This window comes from Engystomops pustulosus, chromosome 11, assembly GCF_040894005.1.
Source record: "Engystomops pustulosus chromosome 11, aEngPut4.maternal, whole genome shotgun sequence".
In the NCBI taxonomy this organism is placed as follows: Eukaryota; Metazoa; Chordata; class Amphibia; order Anura; family Leptodactylidae; genus Engystomops; species Engystomops pustulosus.
The window spans coordinates 24293737-24313107 of NC_092421.1; the positions used below are offsets into that span (position 1 = coordinate 24293737).

The 19371-nt window shown below is 41.9% G+C and overlaps 2 protein-coding genes across 4 annotated transcripts in view; one reads left to right on the top strand and one right to left on the bottom strand.

Moving 5' to 3' along the window:
- The window catches only part of STOX1 (storkhead box 1), a 31111-nt gene extending 20376 nt beyond the window's left edge, over positions 1-10735 (top strand). Inside the window, exons 1-4 of one of the 2 annotated variants that reach the window (XM_072129527.1) lie at positions 4210-4386; positions 4511-4663; positions 6137-8381; positions 8698-10735. In XM_072129527.1, coding sequence (XP_071985628.1) covers positions 4332-4386; positions 4511-4663; positions 6137-8381; positions 8698-8851 — 2607 coding nt within the window. In that variant the 5' untranslated portion in view covers positions 4210-4331 and the 3' untranslated portion in view covers positions 8852-10735. Of the gene's footprint in view, positions 1-4209; positions 4387-4510; positions 4664-6136; positions 8382-8697 lie in introns of those variants that run through there. The other variant, XM_072129526.1, reaches the window with a different exon arrangement.
- Positions 10736-12243: 1508 nt separating this feature from the next.
- Positions 12244-19371, bottom strand: part of CCAR1 (cell division cycle and apoptosis regulator 1) — a 49852-nt gene continuing 42724 nt past the window's right edge. For both annotated transcript variants that reach the window (XM_072131080.1, XM_072131079.1), the window contains exons 22-25: positions 18707-18827; positions 18420-18605; positions 15706-15911; positions 12244-12597 (exon numbers count right to left, since the gene is read on the bottom strand). In XM_072131080.1, the coding sequence (XP_071987181.1) occupies positions 12544-12597; positions 15706-15911; positions 18420-18605; positions 18707-18827 (567 nt within the window). In that variant the 3' untranslated portion in view covers positions 12244-12543. The remainder of the gene's footprint in view (positions 12598-15705; positions 15912-18419; positions 18606-18706; positions 18828-19371) is intronic.

The following is a 19371-nucleotide window of genomic DNA, read 5'->3' on the forward strand; positions in this document are numbered from 1 at the left end:
ATCTGTGGGAGTCCCATAGATTTTGGATGCAGCTGCAGCGCACATGTGCTACTTTATTTTGTGCCCCCCCCCCCCCCCCCTCACCATTCGCTTGTATTACCCATCATGTGGATATACAGGATAAGTTATTAGATGATGTCCCTGATGACCCTTGGTTTGTTTGTAAAATAAGTTCAGGTGAAAAACTTCTCTTTAACTTTGGCGTAGACTTCACAGCACCTACTGCAACGTGTGAACACAGCCTAAAAAGTATCATCTAAGAAGATGACATGAAATGACACAGTCCTGGCTGCCCGGCACCGCACCATTGATTGCATGTCACTAGAGGCGGAGAGGCTGATGTATGATGGCACATTCCTGTTATGTACTTAATATGTCTGCACTGTCACTTTAACTGATCAGGTTACAGATTCCTCTGTGCACGGAGATCATTCATCGGATAGAGAAGAAGGTTAGGTCAGGTTAAACGCTATTGTGTTCCCATGAGGGAGAGAGACGCGATGTAATGGAGAACTTTCTGTCAGGTGGCGGAGCGCTATAAACAGATAGTAACATTATACTGTATCTGTGTGTGTGTGTATATATATATATCTATATCAGTGTGTGTGTGTGCGTATATACAGGCAGTCCCCGGGTTACGTACAAGATAGGTTCTGTAGGTTTGTTCTTAAGTTGAATTTGTATGCAAGTTGAAACTGCATATTTTTATAATTGTAATCCCAGACAAATTCTTTTGGTCAACTGGATTTTAAAAATGTTGGATTGTCATAAGAACCAGGATTAACAATAAAGTGTAAATGCAGACACCTGTGATAACTGTAATAGCGGTTTATCCAGGGGTCTGTTTGTAACTAGGGGTGTAAGTCGGGTGTTCTTAAAGGGAACTTGTCACCAGGAGACCCATTTTTAGCACTCCCCCAGTCCCCACAGAGCATAGTACATACACTGCCAAAGTGTTTTTGTATTAAAAATTGGTTTTACAGAAAAAAAGATGTTATATTGTACCTTTCATTAGCATCTGCTGTGTGACTAGGCAGTTGCCAAATGGGAGGGGCTGGAAAGGAGCAGTCCCCCCCCCCCACCCTTGGGAAACATGTGACCTTTTCATATATTTGAATAACTCCCCACGCTCGGGATTGGCTGTAGAGGAGCAGGGGGCGTCGCTAAGCCCAGTGATGGGTGTTTTCATATATTTGAAAAGGTCACATGGAGGAGCTGTTTCACAAGGGTGGGGTGGGGGGGAACTGCTCCTTTCCAGCCCCTCCCAATAGGCAACTGCCTAGTCACACAGCACATGCTAATGAAAGGTACAATATAACATATCTTTTTTTCCGTAAAACCTATTTTTTTATACAAAAACACTTTGGCAGTGTATGTACTATGCTCTGTGGGGACTGGGGGAGTGCTAAAAATGGGTCTCCTGGTGACAGGTTCCCTTTAAGTGTGGGACCGCCTGTATACACAAGTAATAATTTTCTGGGTTTCTAAACTTTTGGTGTGGGCGGCTCCCGATGGAGGCCAAGTTCACAATTGTAATCTGAATGTAATGTGGCTAATCCAAGTCAAGTAGATGGAAAGGTGCACAAGTCCTTTTAGTAGATTGTGGCGGATGGAATATAGAAGACTTTGAACTTCTTGTATTGTGTTTTTTTTTTTTTTTTTAATATGGCGATTATCATGTAAAATGTTAAATTATTAAGGAAATAATCACATTTGCTGGTCCCTGACCTTGTTTACACCACCCAATCCCTGACCCCATCCGTTATAATGGACTTGAAATATTATTTATTGGCATGATAACCCCCAATACACTAAAGAAACATATATGCCCTAGTGATAAGACTCTTTATGTGCTTCTTTGGGTGCTGAGGTGTGACATTACTACTAAGGCTCCAGCAGATAACATTGGAGAATCCTCGGTGTATAACATATGTCTCCGGGTTACATCCAGGATAGGTTCCATAGATCCGTTCTTAAGTTGAATTTGTATGTATAAGTCGGAACTGTATATTTTATAATTGTAGATCCAGACAAAAACATTTTTTTCTCCAGTGACAATTGGAGTTTCAAAATTTTTTGCTGTAATTGGATCAAGGATTATCAATAAAGCTTCATTACAGACACCTTACAGCTGATCATTGCAGTCTAGGACTATAGTAACATCCAGAGAGGTCACCAGAGGTCACAGTGGGCAGAGGGGTCAGTCTGTAACTAGGGGTCATCTGTAAGTCGGGTGTTCTTAAGTAGGGGACAGCCTGTATATGGTTTCATTTTAGCAACTGGAGCTCACAATCTAATTTCCTTCCATGGACCCTTCTTGTCATTCAGGAAATCGAATTCATCTATACTGGTATTTATACCAAATGTTTTTTTTTTTTTCTTTTTTTGGATTTCCTGCCATTAACTCGACTGAGGCGCCTTAGGACAAGTTTTTGGTTTGGGTAATGAAGAGCATATGGCGGGTTTGCTCCTAGTTCCTGGCAATGTTCCTTGTCTGTACCAGATACTAACATGAGCCATGTGATAGGGATTGATGTATTGTAAATGTATAAGTTGGTTACAGCTGAATGGGTTTGTTATGACTGAGCGGTTACCCTTTAGCCTACGTTAAGTGGACATTCCTGGCTCGCGGTGGCGGCTATCGCGTTTCAGAGCTGACATAAGTTCACACAGGAGAGAAGGGATCTGAAGTTTGTCTTACTTTACTCCATACAAAGACACTTCCCTGATTTATACACCTGAAAGTGGTAGCGTAGCAACCGCTCGGGATAAAAGGCCCCTGGAAAGCTCTCTATAAACAGGCTTTGTTGGAGCTGACAATGGCAGGCTGGGAGACAAAGGTCAAGCGTCATATAACAGTCTCCCGTAAGATTGGCTCCTGTCACGATGAGTGCATTAGGAGGCCACCCCTGGCTTCACGTACGTACACACACACACACACACACACACACACACACACATACACATACACATACACATACACATACACACATACATACATACATACACACATATGGATACATACATACACACATACATATACACACGTACACACATACATATACACACGTACACACATACACACATACATACAGTATGACAGGAGGAACATTATTTATATTGCCGTGTAAAGCGGTTATGGATCATCTTTGCTTATGTTTTGTTTTTTTTTGGGGGGGGGGGGGGAAGGGGGCAAATGAGTTTAAGGAAATCTACCCCCCAAAAATCCATAATCATAAACCCGGGGTACTTACTCATAGATGCAGGCCCCATGACTGTGGTAATCTTCTCATATTTGTTATCCATGGCCTCCTGCCTTCTAAAATCAACTGTAAAATTATGCTAATGAACCTATCACTTCTGTGATCTGGGATTTACTGGCTGTTACTCTGTCTCACTCTCCTCCCCTGCTTCCTCAGCACATGTGCAGTGAGCACTTCATGCTGTATTCTCGTTACTGGGGAAGGGAGAGACAGTGTAACAGTCTGTAAAGCCAGAACACAGAGGGGCGAGGGTAGCTCATTAGTGAACATGGATAACAAGTATAAGAAGATACCACGGTCACGGTGCCTGGGTCTATGAGTAACTGTCCCTGGTTTATCATGATGATGGATTTCCTTTTAACTTTATTTTGTCCAAAAATATAAGACAAAACCAACATTGAGAACTTGAGTTAGCAACACCGTTAGGCCGCGTTCACACCTTGCGTTTTATTTTTAAACTAAATTAAAACACAATAGGGAGGCGCTTGGCCCAGAGGGTGTTAACCTTATGTGTGTGGTCTCTGCAATCTGGTCTTGTCCAATCGGTGCCGTCAGTACTTTACAACCCCAACAGGTAACACCCACTTGGCTAATTATTGGCTAAATGTCTTAAAGGAATAACAGAGAGGTGACGGAGAAAGGTATCGGAGAGGTGACAGATCTCTGAATAACTGGACGGTGTCAGTCTATACGCAGGCCGCTGATGTAACCGTATTGTGAGATCGTTCGGCTTGAGCGATTTCCTTTCTTGTAGGGTAATGCCGTCTGCGGTATAACAGGATTATTAGCAGAGATTTATCATGAAGTTTCTGAGGTAAAACTGTTCTTGTTGCCCATGGAAACCAAGCAGAGATGAGCTTTAATTTTATAAACAGCTGTGGGAAAGTGTAAGCTGAGCTCTGATTGGTTGCTATCGGCAAAGAGAGGAGAACTGCTCTAAGAGACTTATGATAAATCTCCCCCATTTGTGTGTAGTCAGAGCTGGAGATGATGCTAGGGGGAGGCTGATATTTTAGTGTTATTTCATGAAGAATAAGATTGAGCGATGGTCAATGTAGTTTCAGGCAGATGACACCTCTAGGTGGTGCTGTGGAGCATCAGTTCATGCATGTTCATAAAAATGGTAAGAAATACTATAACCCCAAGCATCGTAATGGCATCTGTATCCTAGTTCACAACGTGTAATGTGTTTTATATTTTTATTTATTTCTTTTTCTCTTATTCTGTATTTTTTCTGTCTTTTACAGGTGACGTGTCTCCAGTGCAGATGAATCCCGTATCTCAGTCTCAGTTCATCCCCCTGGCAGAGGTCGTGTGCTGCGCCATATCTGATATGAACGCGGCACAGATCCTAGTGACACAGGAATCCTTAATGGAGCAGCTGATAAAACATCATCCAGGTGCTGACCATTTGCCGTCTGGATTTAGAATAGGTGTAATCCATATCCGTGGCATTGTACTTGAGGCAGCAACAAACGTAGGGTCTTCTTGATATGCGGATACGTAGTCATCTGATATGACTACATTTCGCTTCTTATTTAAGACCATAATACGGCCGATAAGTTGTTATCCTTGTAGCTGTTGCTTTTGCACTGACCTACCATTTGCTGGGGTATATTGAAAGCAGCTGACTGCTTGTTGATGGACTGGTATTCATTGAAAACTATTCATTACATAAGTAATGTGCAATCATCACAGCAGGTGCTGCAAAGACACCGAACAAGCAGGGCTGCTGAGGGATAGCAATTCTGAGGTCATCTACAACTTTGACACCAGTAAACTAACAATATAATTGTAATCCTTCCATCTTTTCTGTTAAATCTCAGATTTTTTTTTGTGTCAAGTGCGATGAGCTGAATAGTCACTTTTTGCCACAATCTTGGGTTCTATAGCACCTAGAACTATACTTCTGGTGTTATGTTAAAGATGAAAGTATTCTGATTGGTTCTGCGTGCTATCACACCAGATATGTGGTTACAGACACAGTTTGGAACTTGATCTTATATCAGCAGATCACATTCCCAACAATGTTCTTAATTCGAGGTAAAAAGAAGTTTCCAGCTCACCCATATATAGTTACCGTATATACTTGAGTATGGGCAGAGTTTTTAAGCACAAAAAATGTGCTGAAAAAGCCTAACTTGGATTATACTCGAGTCTACAAATAAAACAACAAAACTCTATACTCGCCTTTCAGACGCCCCCTGCAGGTCCTCTTGTGTCTTCTTAAGCTCCGGCTCAGTCTTCAGGTCCCTGCTTGCTGCCATCAGCACTCACTATGGTGTCACTTAGCGGCTGACGTCATGGTTATATGTGATGCAGCGGTCGGGGGCCCAGAGATGGAGCTTTAGAAGACGGAGGAGGTTGATTACAGAGGTTTTTTAAAAAAATATATATAGGCTGGTCATACTGGGCGCAAGGGGCTGCTGTCTATTAGCCTGCCCCTAGTATATCTACTAGGTACCAAGGGGACTGGCTAGCTATATACAGGCAGTCCCCGGGTTACGTACAAGATGGGTTCCATGGGTTTGTTCTTAAGTTGAATTTGTATGTAAGTCGGAACTGTATATTTTATAATTGTAGCTCCAGGCAAAATTTTTTATGCCCCAGTCATCATGTACAGGATAACATCCTCATCTTGGCTGATGTGTTTCTGGTGTCCTAGTATCCTTTATGATGCTGCTTTATCCAAATGGATATGCATGGGTGAATTTTAACATTAAAAAGATAATTCAAGAAAGTTTATATCTTACCCTACCTGACAGGTTTTAAGTTGTACCTGGGTGTCAGCTTCTAAATTGTGTTTATAAAAGTACTCCAACTTTAGAAACAAAGTCATGCTAATAATCTGCATCATTTATTTGCTTCCATAGGTATAGCCACACCATCCCAGGAGATTCTCTATTCTACTCTAGGAACGCTCATCAAAGAAAGAAAAATCTACCACACTGGAGAAGGCTACTTCATAGTGACTCCTCAAACCTACTTCATCACTAGAAAGCCACAAAGTAAATGTGGGGCGACTGAGGATATTTCCGTCTCTCCTCCAGCCATCACTTATCTGGTCAGCATGGAGAGCTGTGCCGATCTAACCAAAGCTAATGTCCCTTCAGTATCGCACTGCAGGTCCTGCAGCTGCTTCTCCGAGAACTCCTCTCATAATATACTGGGACAGCAGTCAATAAATGAAGGTAATGTGAAGGAACACAAGACAGTCAAAGATTCAAAACCTTCTGTTCAAAACCAGGCAACATCCACCTCCCGGGACCATCACACGTGTAATAAAACCAAACCTCCGCAATCGCAAAAAGAAAAGTGCAATAAGAAATTTGGAATCAGTCTCTTTTGGAAAAATGTTGCCAAGAAAGAAAAATCTAAAAAAGAGTTGGTGAGTTTTGCAGCACAATTTCCACCTGAAGAGTGGCCTGTGCGGGATGAAGACAATCTAGATAATATCCCTCGTGACATAGAACATGAGATAATTAAACGTATCAACCCTGTCCTAACTGTGGACAACCTGATGAAACATACCATGATGATGCAGAAAGCCGAGGAGCAGAAGAAGTATTTCAGTAAAGGAACCTCAACTGAGATACTGAAAAACAAAAACGTTCCGAATCTGAGGGGAAGTAACAAGAAGAAAAATAGACTGTCCAAGTACCATAAAAAAGTACAGGCCAACAAAGAAAAGCATAAAAAAGACATGTGTGCTCCAAGGTTGACTACGCAAGTAGAATTAGATGTGGCAAAGAAATCTCAGCAGCAGTCGACTGTGGTGGAGGATATAAGAGTTCCAGAAGTATTCCCTACTGGGAACCTCGATGGTAACCAGCCCAACCCTATGTACAAAAAGCAAATCTGTAACCCCTTTGAAGGTACCTCCTACAGGGAGAACACGAATACCAATGGGTGCAAACCTACTAAAGAGGTTAAGAAATGCCGACCTGGAAAGGACAGGAAAAATATTCCACGACCAAAGTCACTAGACTGCTCACTAAACGTGAAAGCCGGAACCAGACATCTAAAAGGTGAAAGACCAGAAGACGAATATTGTGAAAATTTGTTCCAGGATCAGATAGTGCCGATACATGAAAAAGATGATTTACGAGAATACCCTCCTAGTTACCCTCAATGCAGTACCCTGAGGATAGATGACAAGTTTAAGCACGTTAAAGAACACAGTTCTGGACTAGGTGAAGAAGGAAGTCCTCTTTTTGGTGATCATCCAACTAAGGTGTTGGTAAAAGCTGAAAGGACTTGGGAACATGAAGTAGGGAATCCGTATTCTGTGGTGTCCTACTGTAATAAGATGACCTCCATTAGTGAATCGTTACAACACGCACAAGCAAGTCTCGGTGGAAGTACACGCTCTTCAAAAAGTTTTGGTAGATCCAACGTTGTTGCGTTGGAGAAGAATGAGTCTGAATCGCATGGTGGTTATTTGGCAAGTGAGATGAACAGCAATGATTTACCAAAGTACACTGCCTTCTCCAGTTCACACAATGAAGAACTTGTTGAAGAAGATCACAAGGAGGACAATGACGACGCCTCAAGTTCCTTCTACTTTGAGGGAGACACTGATGAACACATTGGTACATGCGAGAACCCTGAAATGTGCAGGCAGAGCAGGAACCTGTACGACCTACATGAAGAACGCCATACTGCACTAGAGACTTCTCCAAGTCACTGGGACCCCAACAGGCCTTCAATACATCACCAAGAAGATTATACTTCATCTGTCTTCTCTTCTGACAGCTCTCAGAGTTATACCAGGCCTGCACTACATGTGAAGGGAAGTTCTTGTCAGCCTGTGCCTCAGTATGTTCTCCACCATCAGGTAGATGTGGACACCGCTGAATCTATTCACCCAGAGCTTTGTGAAGGAAGTATATTTGATTACTGCAATTCCAGTGACTGCAACTCTATGGCAGAGACGGTCCAGACATCCATTAAAGGAAGTGATGAGAAACAGGTCAAGAACTTGGGACAACAATCGGGAGAAGGCAGGACATGTTATGAGCACACTTTGAAGTTATTCAACACAAAAACTAATCCACTAGAAGTTATCCAAAATGAAAACCATAGCACCACCGGGGACAGCGGAATTGAATCCCCACGGTAAGAGCGGAACCTGTTTTTCATCCATAACATTTTTACTGTTCTGTGACTTTATGGGGTAGAATCTGATATTGTGCATTTGTTTTATTGAATTGTTTGAGCGTTTATGTGTTGTTGAAAACCCAAAGTTTGTGGTTCTGTAAATCTGATGGGTGCGGGCTGAGAATAGATGATGGCTGCATTTGGAATAGTTGTTGGACATCCGGTGCAGGGGTTGCGTAGCATGTGTCCTATTGCAACCTGGTGGTATTTGATTACGTTTTTAGGTTAAATTTCCAGTTTTTGACGAAGTTCTGTATCTTTTTTTTTCTCTCAGGACAAGGATAAGTTTGGCTTCCAACAATTCAGTGATTTTTGAGAGACTTAAGAAGAGGACGTTTCTGCAACATCTAGAAGTCAATGTTGGGAACAATGAAGGACTGCTTTCCTCTAGCTCCCTAATGCAGCTGACCCCCGCCATGAATGTATAGAACTTTGCTCTCTTCACCTCCCTAACAATGGTACAGATGTGTTCAATGCCTTATTATAATTTTACATGTAAGTGCCTGAGGGCCATTCATGGAGCCTATTAAGACTACCTAAGGTCAGGGACATACAAGCCTGGTTTCTGTTGCAGGTTTCAACCATGACATTGGCAATGACTAGCTTGTGGTTGAGCTGCAGGCATTCTGCTGTGTGTGTCCCTAACATCGCTATGCCTTATCTAAAGCAAGAACAGAGCGGCACTGATGATCTTAAAGGGAATCTGCCACCACATTTTATCCCATGAAACTTTATAACCAACTTCTGTGTTTTGATAATCTTAAATGCATGTGAAAATGTGCAGAGAAGAGTCCTATTTTGTTAGAGATGAATCACTTTTAGAGGCTCCTATGTTCGTTTATAGAAACATATTGTGATGTATTAACAGTAACATCAGGTTTGGGTTCCGTGATTTACAGAACCAGAGAATTGCATCTGCAACTATGTCTTTAGCAGCCTAAATCTGTAGATCACAGATCCACATGCCTGATGCAATTCCTCCCCCCAGACCATACGCTGCTGGGTAATGCCAGGTAATGTGAAATTAAGTTTTATAATGTATTGAAATGATTTAGAATGCTGACAAATGCATTTTTGAAAAAAAATGGCATAGGCTATTGGAACTTGCCCACAGACACCAGATGCATGTTTCATGGTTCTATAGAACCAAAGATAATTGCATCCCAAGTGACTTGTCTCTCGGCCTGGCTCATCTCAATTCTAGAAAGAACATTGAATACCCTACCTGAGGAGGGACAGTAGTTTAATTGGGGTGAAATGTGGTGACAGGATCCCTTTAAGCACAGAAATAATAATGTGATGTATACTGGATATCAGTACTTCCATTATACATGGAGACCTGGTGCCAAGGCTGTTTCCTAAAGACCTCCTGTAACTTCTAATGGGGATCTGTACAACTTTAAAACCGGGATCCACTAACTTTGCGTTGAAGGGATTGTATTATCTGTGCCTTTAAGTGAGACATCATATACTGTTGGAAGATTCCTTCACAAGATCCTCTTACTGTCTGAATAAGTCTTGACAATCACTTTTGGGTGAAATTGAGTTCATTTCCCAAGTGCCTTTTATGAAGCAACGATCCAACATACTATGTGCCACTTCGGAAAAGTTTTCTTCTAGAAAAACAAACTAGTTTTAGCTTTCTTGCAGAAAATTATAACTGAGATATTAGCCATATATTTTCATATGCATGACTCCAAAGGAAAAAAAAAAATTCTATTTATATATTTCAAAAGGTGATGTAAATTGTGACTGGTTTCTTCAGTTTTAGATTTGAACTTTCTGTAAATTGTTTGTAAATAATCTGTAAAATATAATTTTTGTTATACTGGTTTTATAGTTACTGGTGCAGCAGTGACAAATATTAAAGTGACACAGGGAATAATGTCATGGCGTGTAATGGTCAGTGATTGTATTGTGTCACCGTATATTTGCTGCAGATAGGATAGAGCTTGCGCTTTCTTTGGCTGTAAGAAGGGTTGTGCAGAGCGGTTTCCATTGGAGAGAGGAGGAGTGACCATCGGTCATCCCTCCTCCTCTTTAGCGCACTGCTGTGTGTGTACCAGGACAAGCACATGGCAGTGTGATAGCAGCCTAATGCCTCATGCACACCATATGGTTTTTTTGTTCCTGTTCTGTATATATGCCTTGTGTGCATAAGGCCTTCAGGATGTAGGAGGAATGATGTGTTGGCCTGTGTATAGAATCTATAGGGGAGATCCATCACCAACATGGTAATAAATCTCCTCCTATGTGTTACTTTTCCTCCCAAACATTCAGCTAAAAGTATCCAGAAAATGTATGTTCTTAGAAAATTATTTTTGTTCGGACCTATTCACATGAATAATCCATACAAATAAAGACAAAAGATAGCGGCACTCACCCAGAAATCATCTTTATTCTGCTTTTTGCATGTGACAGGGAGGTGCAGCACAAGTCGCAGAGGTTTTTCTTGTGCTGCACCTCCCTGTCACATGCAAAAAGCAGAATAAAGAAGATTTCTGGGTGAGTGCCGCTATCTTTTGTCTTTATTTGTATGGATTATCTACCTGGCGTATACAGCAGTGCACCACCCAAACAGTCTTATCTACCCGGCCCCAAGTATCGTGTCCGTGCCTTATGAATTGACTTGGTCTGGCAGTGCCAACATCCCAGTCGGGTGACTTGGTAGCCCCCGACATTTCACTTTTACAATCTATTCACATGAATGTTTAGTTTGAGATCGGGGGGATTCTGAACCCATGTGCTGTAATTTCAAAATCATAGATAACTATAATGGTGCAAGGAAATGCCCATCTAGTATGAGATACATTTTGATACTTTGTCACAATGTATTACCTTTTTATTTTTGAGTTCTGCTCTCACCAAAGGCTAAAACTGCAGCAGTGGTTATCCTAAGGCCATGTTCACACAATGGGGGTCATTTACTAAGGGCCTGAAACGCTATTTTTCGTCGGGTTTCCCGAAAATTACCAGTTTGAGCCGAATTGCACTGGGTTTTTGGCGCATGCAATCTGATTGTGGCGCATCGGTGCCGGCATGCATGCGACGGAAATCGGGGGCGTGGCCGTCAGAAAACCCAACGGATTCAGAAAAACTGTGGAATTGAAAAAAAAAAAAAAAAAGTCGCTTACCTGCACCAGCAATAGGATAGTGAACTCTGGCAAACTTCAGCGCAGCAGCGACACCTGGTGGACATTGGGCACACTACCTTAGTGAATCGCCGGAAGACCCGAATCCTCGACAGAGAACGTGCCGCTGGATCGCGACAGGACCGGGTAAGTAAATGTGCCCCACTGTGTTTGAAACTTAATCTGGGGGTTAGTCTTCACGATTAGAACTAAATGCTTGTGTTCGGTAGTAGTAAAACTTGTTGCTATTTACCAAATCCAAGTGTTCAGTTTTAAATGCATCAGAACGTTCAACGGAACCGCTCCCAATGTGCTCAAATATCATTTTAAAACACAATTCAAGTGCATAGTGTTAATGCCACCTAGAAGTACAATATTACGAGACTTTGAGAATATTTTTATACAAGTAAATGGATGTGCAGACTCCACACTAAGTCCTATCCAAGTAACAAAGAAACCTGCACAAATGGGGGGAGAATTTTTTTTTTTTTTTTTTTTAATGTAAACCAGATGCGTCCATCCTTCTCTGGCCTAGCACTTGCCATGTGAAGAATGAATGTGTCCCAGCAATGCATTACACGGCTGGTTATTGCTCGGTAAGTCTAAGCTCAGGTAGGAGATTCCACCTTCTAATAGACGTCTGTTAGAAGATCGGATAAAAATAAAATTGCAATCTTTCACAATCTTATATATTTTTTTTTTAATATGTACATAAAAAGTGGAAGGGATAACAAAAGGAAAATATATATATATAGATCAGTTTTCTATTTTGAGGTTATTCTGCTACAATTTACTGTATCCTAATAAATTCCAAAATATGTATATTTTTGCAGGTGGCAATGTAGAGGCGGCTCGGCACACGTCCATAAAGTATATACAACTTCCCTCCATTAAATATCACATAAAACCACATCCCGCCTCTCTTCACCCCAAAACCATAATTTGTATTACATTATTACACGCTCTCCACGGTAGGAGGGTAAGGTGCGTCAAAAGCTGGCGCCATTCTCCTTAGACTTCTGGTCTTCCGACGTCGCTGGATTCTGTAGAGATGAGAAACATTTACTTGATCATCATCATTTTGGTGGCCCGCACCAAAACCAACACACAGCCAAAATTACAGCTCCGTTCTCTGTATATTGGCCAAACTGTGTTACAACCGCAGTAACATGGACCGGCCTACTACACAGAGAATGGAGCTGCTGTTCCCTGGGTGTAATGTGGCACCAGAGGTACCTGGAATCACCTGATCAGTCGGGTCCCTAGTGTCACATGTATATTCATTAGGAACTGCTTACAGAATGTAAAGCTTACAATGAACACATTTCATCTCTAAAACGAGAGGCAAAGTAAGACCAGTCTCACGACTTTGGATGGTCCATGAATCTCATAATATGTGATACACAGGGTTCCTTCTTGGAACAACAGTGCTGGACTGTAATAACAGTGGGGAAGAGGGGGATTCCTTGCATCATATCATTATGATGCTTAGACTCAATACTGTTCACTGTGAAATCCAGCCAGCCAGCACATGGTCTAATTCATTAACCATGGTGGCACTTTCGGCATAAGATCTACAGACTTCTCAGGCTGAACCTCTCTTCACATTACTTATATGTATATATGTCAATAGAATGCTTTCCTAGTAATATTCTATACCAACAGCCCTTGATAATGATCTGAATGTGGTCCATAAAACCAGCATATTCATTAACCCTAAATCACCATTGTTGTCTGGTGACCAGACCTCTGTTTGGAGACCTCCCTTAATAACGGAGAGTGTTAGGTCATAGATCTCTGTGGCATTCAAGCAATTAATGTACATCTCACATTGTATATGCAATGCAAAAAACTACAACAAAAGATTCAGAGTGGAAACGGTGCATAACTAGGACTGAGGTTACATAAAAGAAGGTTGTCCCATCCTAGACCTGCAGGTCCCACTGTGTGAACACTGAAAACTTTTCAGTAGTGCATAGACTACAGATTTTACCCTCTGCTGTTTAAATGGAACCTGCCACCACATTTACACAAATACCGCTAGTGGCCTTATTCACTGACAGACAACCTTGTTTTAGCTAAAACTTATTTCCCTCATATCCCCACAAATTTATCTTCTCTGGCATCGGAGGGGGTGTGTCATGCTCGGATGGCCCCTCCCATCTACCTCTCCATATGTCCCATGCCATGTTGCAAGGGTGATGTCATCTAAGGTCCTTTACCCAGTTAAATTTTTCACATCCACCTGATGTATGCATCTGATCACACGTAGTACATAACGGCATGATCACAGTGCATGTGATAAGATACAAACACAGGGTAGATGTCTCAAATGTAACAGGACTGAAGATGACATGAAGTGGCCAATGATGTAACAGAACTCTCTCTCAATGTTCCACACAGCAGCATGTTAGAAGCGAGACCTGTCAAATCTCAGGACTATGGAGGCATGGCAGGGCAGGACCCCATTACGATCATTAAAATCACAAAAAAAAAATACCTTGTTCTGAGAAATGATGTAGCTGTCAAGTAGGGTATTAACTGGCTGTATTGTTTTACTCATTTAAAAAGGACTGTCAACTATATATAAATAGAAGTGTAGAGAACATATAAAAACACTGGCATTAGGACAGATTTATATTTGCAGAAGGAATTTGGAAGGAGGTTTTAAGAACCCAATATGACAAACTAGGAATAGCTCTGATATCGATCAGCTGCTTTCAGTAATCGGCAAAGCCAACCCCTTTAAAGAGGACCTGTCACCCATTAAACAAACGCAGCAGTATTAGAATGATAGCGTTATCAGAGGCTTCCGGTAACACTATCTAACACTGCGGCGGGGTACAGTGTAATTGTCGGACAGATCGCAAAGCTGTCCGGCATATTCATGAGGGGGCGGGGTTGGGGCATGGCTAGGGGCGGTGACTGCCAGCCTATGGAGCGAGCAGGGCGGTCCGTGGAAGAGGCAGCGCCTCGGACCGCCCCCCTCATGAATACATCGCACCGCTTTGCAAGCTATCACTAACACTGCACCGTTTGTTCAAGCACTAGTAGCTGATAACTTTAGTAAGCAGCTCCTAGTGCCAAAATTTTGGGTAAGAGGTCCTCTAAGTGAAAAATCATTGATGCGAGTCTACCATCAAAATCAAGCATGATAAACCAGGGGCACTTAGATCCAGGAAACGTGACTTTGGTAATATTCTAAAGGTTTGTCTACGGCCTCCTTCACTCTACAACTGCGCCAATGAGCCTCAAGGGTTCCTGGGGTTGTTACCAGAGCTCATCATTGATGCAGCTTTAAAAGGGAACCTGTCACCAGGGACATCATTTTCAATAAAGACAGATTCTAAAAGCCCATGACACCTGCAGTGCAAATCTGCCTTTTCTAAGCATTGGCATTACAATATAATTGTGTGTTATAACTTACTCTTGCATCCTGACAAAATCCTGGGGTAGTCACAGGGGTTGGGCTTTGGTTTGAATTCATTTCAAAAAAACAACATGTGACTTGTCTGAGCCGCAGGCTGCCTCCATGTTTGTGCTCCTGTACAGCTCCTCCCTATCCCGCTGATGTCATCTCACCAGGCTGTGACCTCTGAGAAGGAGCAGCAGCTGTACAGGAGCACAAAGGTGGGGGCTAAGCTCTGAGGAGTGAGTAACACAGACAAGGCACATGTTTTTTGAATTGCATCCAAACCAAAGTCCAGCCCCTGTGACTACCCCGGGATTTTGTCAGGATGCAAAGTAAGTTATAACACACAATTATATTGTAATGCCAATGCCTAGAGAAGGCAGATGTGCTCTGCAGGTGTAATAAGCTTCTGCAACCTGTCTTTAGTGAAAATGAGGCCCCTGGTGACAGGTTCCCTTTAAAGGCTATTATGCTGGGTACTGAAATTCTGGAAAGCAGATGGAGTGGGGAACTGCTGAGGGTGTAGGGGAGACAGTGTAACAGCACAGAGGGACTCGGGTAACACCCCCAGGAGCCCTTCTGGCTAGTAAGCATAATTTTAAAAGGAAGGAGGCTATGAATAACAAGTATGGATCCAGGCACTGTGACTATGGTAATCTTCTTATGAGTATGTGGTTTATCATGCTTGAGTCGATGGTAGATTTCCTTTGAGAGACGCCAAGATTTTACTGTTCCCCACCTTGCTGAGAACACTCTGGATCCCCTCCATGGCGGCAGACAGTTCTCGCACGGTCTTGTTTAGTTGGTCCTCGTACTGGCAGTTTGTATCTTGCAGAGACTTCAGACTCTCCCGTAAGCAGCTGACATCGGCTTTTGTATCTTTCAACTCTCCAGACAAACTTTTATTAGAAGCTTCTAAGTGGGAAATTGACTTTTCATCTTCCTCTGTGACAAGTGAAAAGCAGATTTTTTATCAAAAGGCATCAAATACCAACCAATGAAAATACAAACCTATGGCGAGTGCACAAAGCGTTACTTGGGCTCGTAAAACATCAAACCGGAGACACTTCTCATAATACAGAGGCAGGCCGGCCTCATTTCTCATTGTAATGTCATTCCTTCCTACCAGTACCTACATGTATTCCCCATAAAGCAGTAATCCTGCAGCATCGCTTCTATTATAAGAGAGGAGACAGATCTTCTAGGAAGGGATTATCCTGCCTGACAGATTCTTCCATCACTTTCTCATACATCTTTCATTTTACAATAAATTCCGTTTTTATCCACCATATTTTCTGGCACTTAAGATGATCCCCAACTTTTCCAGTTAAAATACAGTTTGGGATATACTCGCCGTATAAGACTACCCCTCTTCCAATGCACATATGGTAAAAATAAATAAAGACATCTGATTTTATTTCGATATGGTAACCTTCTGTACATGAAAAATAACTAATAACTATCTCATGGAGAACGGTGTGACATGTCATTTTTCCGGAGATGAGAGGACGTTTTCATTGCCACCATTTTAAAAGGACTGTATGGCCTTAAATTTTTAGGATACCAAAAAAAACCTTTTTTTTTTTTTTTTTAAATAATAACATAATGTGGGTAACCATAATACCCAACAGCTCCTTCAGCTAGGTAGGTCAGGCAGGATTAAGCGCTTCTGAAGCGTGAAACGGACCGCCGCCTTCTCTGGGCAACGATGTTGTTTTAACCATGTTGGAATAAAGTTTTGGACTTTTTAACTCTGAGTGCCAGCTTTGCTTTCTTTTTCATTTGAACATTTATCTCAACTCCTATGGATCTTTTTGAGCTAGAGCACCGCCCCAGCATTTTACTAGTCGGTACCCCGATAATACCCTGTGCAATGTGCAGTATTGCCACTAGTGATTAAAGGTCGCCTAAGTGCAGTGCCCCCCATGTGTTTCTCTCTTCAGTGCTATCTGTCCACCTACATACTCATCTCCAGGAGCTACTCCCGGTTGTAGACGGCATTGATCACAGGGAGCAGTCCAGCAGCCGGTTCACCAGGTAAGCCACAGGGGAGGTAAGGACCGTGAGCGTGTTGGCGCCCACTGCCAGGCGGTGGCGGGAGCACAGGGCCAGTACTATGGTGCCCAATGAGCTCGTCCAGCAGGGTGGCCAGGATGGTGTAGACCAGTATGTTCCCGAGCAGCAGAGAGCACAGCAGGTAGTTGCCCTGGCGGCATACAGGCTCAATCTTGGCCACGTACCTCCTCTCCCACAAAATTGGTCTATAAGCCAGTAAAATATGGTATATGCAAATGACCTTCTCGGTCATGAGGTATGGCCGTGACTGCGCCTCATCTCAGCATAATCATAAATACAATATAAATCATTGCATTGCTCAAAGAAATACATGGGGATTTGTGCTAGTCATTGAAACAACAGAGCACAGTAAAAAAAATAACTTGGCCTAAGGCATCACCTCTATTGTGAACTTTAACCCTTTAGCCCTCGTGGGCTGATCTCTCTCCATAGCCGGTAAGTCTTTGCTGCACACTGAAATGAATGAGGAGGAAAATCCCCATATACTGCCATACTGTAGCATGGCAGTATATGATAGGATCGATCAGACAACCTAGGGTTAAAGTACCCTAAGGAGTCTGAAAAATAGTAAAAGTAAAAAAAAAAAAAAAAAAGTTAAAATTTATAATTAAAAAAAACCTAAAAATGCTAAATCGCCCCCATTTCCCTAGAACAGATATAAATATTAATAAACAGTAAAAATCATAAACACATTAGTTTTTTCCCACGTCCAAAAATGTCTGATCAAAATATAATGGTTTTTCACTGTGTTTAATCCCATAATGGAAAATAGCGCCCAAAGTTGAAAATGGCATTTTAAAAATATAAAAAAATTCATAAAAAGTGATCAAAAGGTCGCACAGTCCTAAAAATGATAGCAATGAAAACGTCATTAAAAGTCTCAAAAAAAATGACCCCTCCCACAGCTCCGTACAACGATGTATGAAAAAGTTATTGGAGCCAGAAGATGGCAAAACAAAAAAAATGTCTTTTTGTACAGGTGGTTTTAATTTTTGTAAAAGTAGGAAAACCTAAAACCTGTACAAATTTGGTGTCCCCATGATCGTACCGACCCAAAGAATAAAGTAGACCTGTCATTTGTGGCAAATAAAAGCTGTAAAATCCAGGCCCACAAGAAAACAGCGTAAATACATTTTTTTCATTGCATTCGGATTTTTTTTCCCGCTTCCCCGTCACTATGAAGTGCAAATTGTTACGCAGAAAATAAGCCCTCACACAGCTCTTTACTTGTAAAAATTAAAAAAAAAAAAAGTTATAGATTTTTGAAATTGGGGAGTAAAAATAAACGAAAAAACAAAAAAAAGCCCAGGTCGCGAAGTAATCTCACAAGGATTTTATTTTTTGGCACCTGCACAGCACCTGTCCCAATGCCAGTACCTGTTTTGGACTGAAGTGTCTGTAGCCTCTGTTCTAGTTCGGCGCGAGCCTTCTCACTCTTCTCCAGTTTCTGTAGAAGACTTCCAATATCCACCATTGCACCTTTGTAGACAATAAGGCCACTTTTCTCTTCCACCGCAGACGTTCCACATCTTGGAGCCTTTGATGGCAAAAGCAGACGATTTCCTGTTAAGAAAATAATAAAATATTGCAGTTAACTGGAGAGAACTACAACATACAAAGAAAGGAAAACATGTGACTAATTAAACAAATGTGGTGACAAGTACCTAGAATATCTTCCTGTAAGGCGTCCAGCTCCTCATGGCTTCCATCATCGGTGCTCGTGTCCGTTAACTTGCGGTAGTAGCACGATTCCTTCAGCAACACCTTAACTAAGAGTTTTTTCACCTGTAGAAAATAAATAAGGCTTATATTGATGGGAGACATTAATGATCCCCTATGTTCTGAAGTGGTAACAACATGAAATACGCCTTCCACACAATGCTATCCCAAAGCCTGTATGACAAACTTAGACCTGGAATACAAGCTCTCTTTGTCCATCATAAACTCTTAAAGGGAACCTCATTTTCACTACAGACATTTTGCACAAGCCCATTACAGCTAAATTGCAATTACACACAATATACACTCGCCGGCCACTTTATTAGGTACACCTGTCCAACTGCTCGTTAACACTTAATTTCTAATCAGCCAATCACATGGCGGCAACTCAGTGCATTTAGGCATGTAGACATGGTCAAGACAATCTCCTGCAGTTCAAACCGAGCATCAGTATGGGGAAGAAAGGTGATTTGAGGCCTTTGAACGTGGCATGGTTGGTGCCAGAAGGGCTGGTCTGAGTATTTCAGAAACTACTGATCTACTGGGATTTTCACGCACAACCATCTCTAGGGTTTACAGAGAATGGTCCGAAAAAGAAAAAACATCCAGT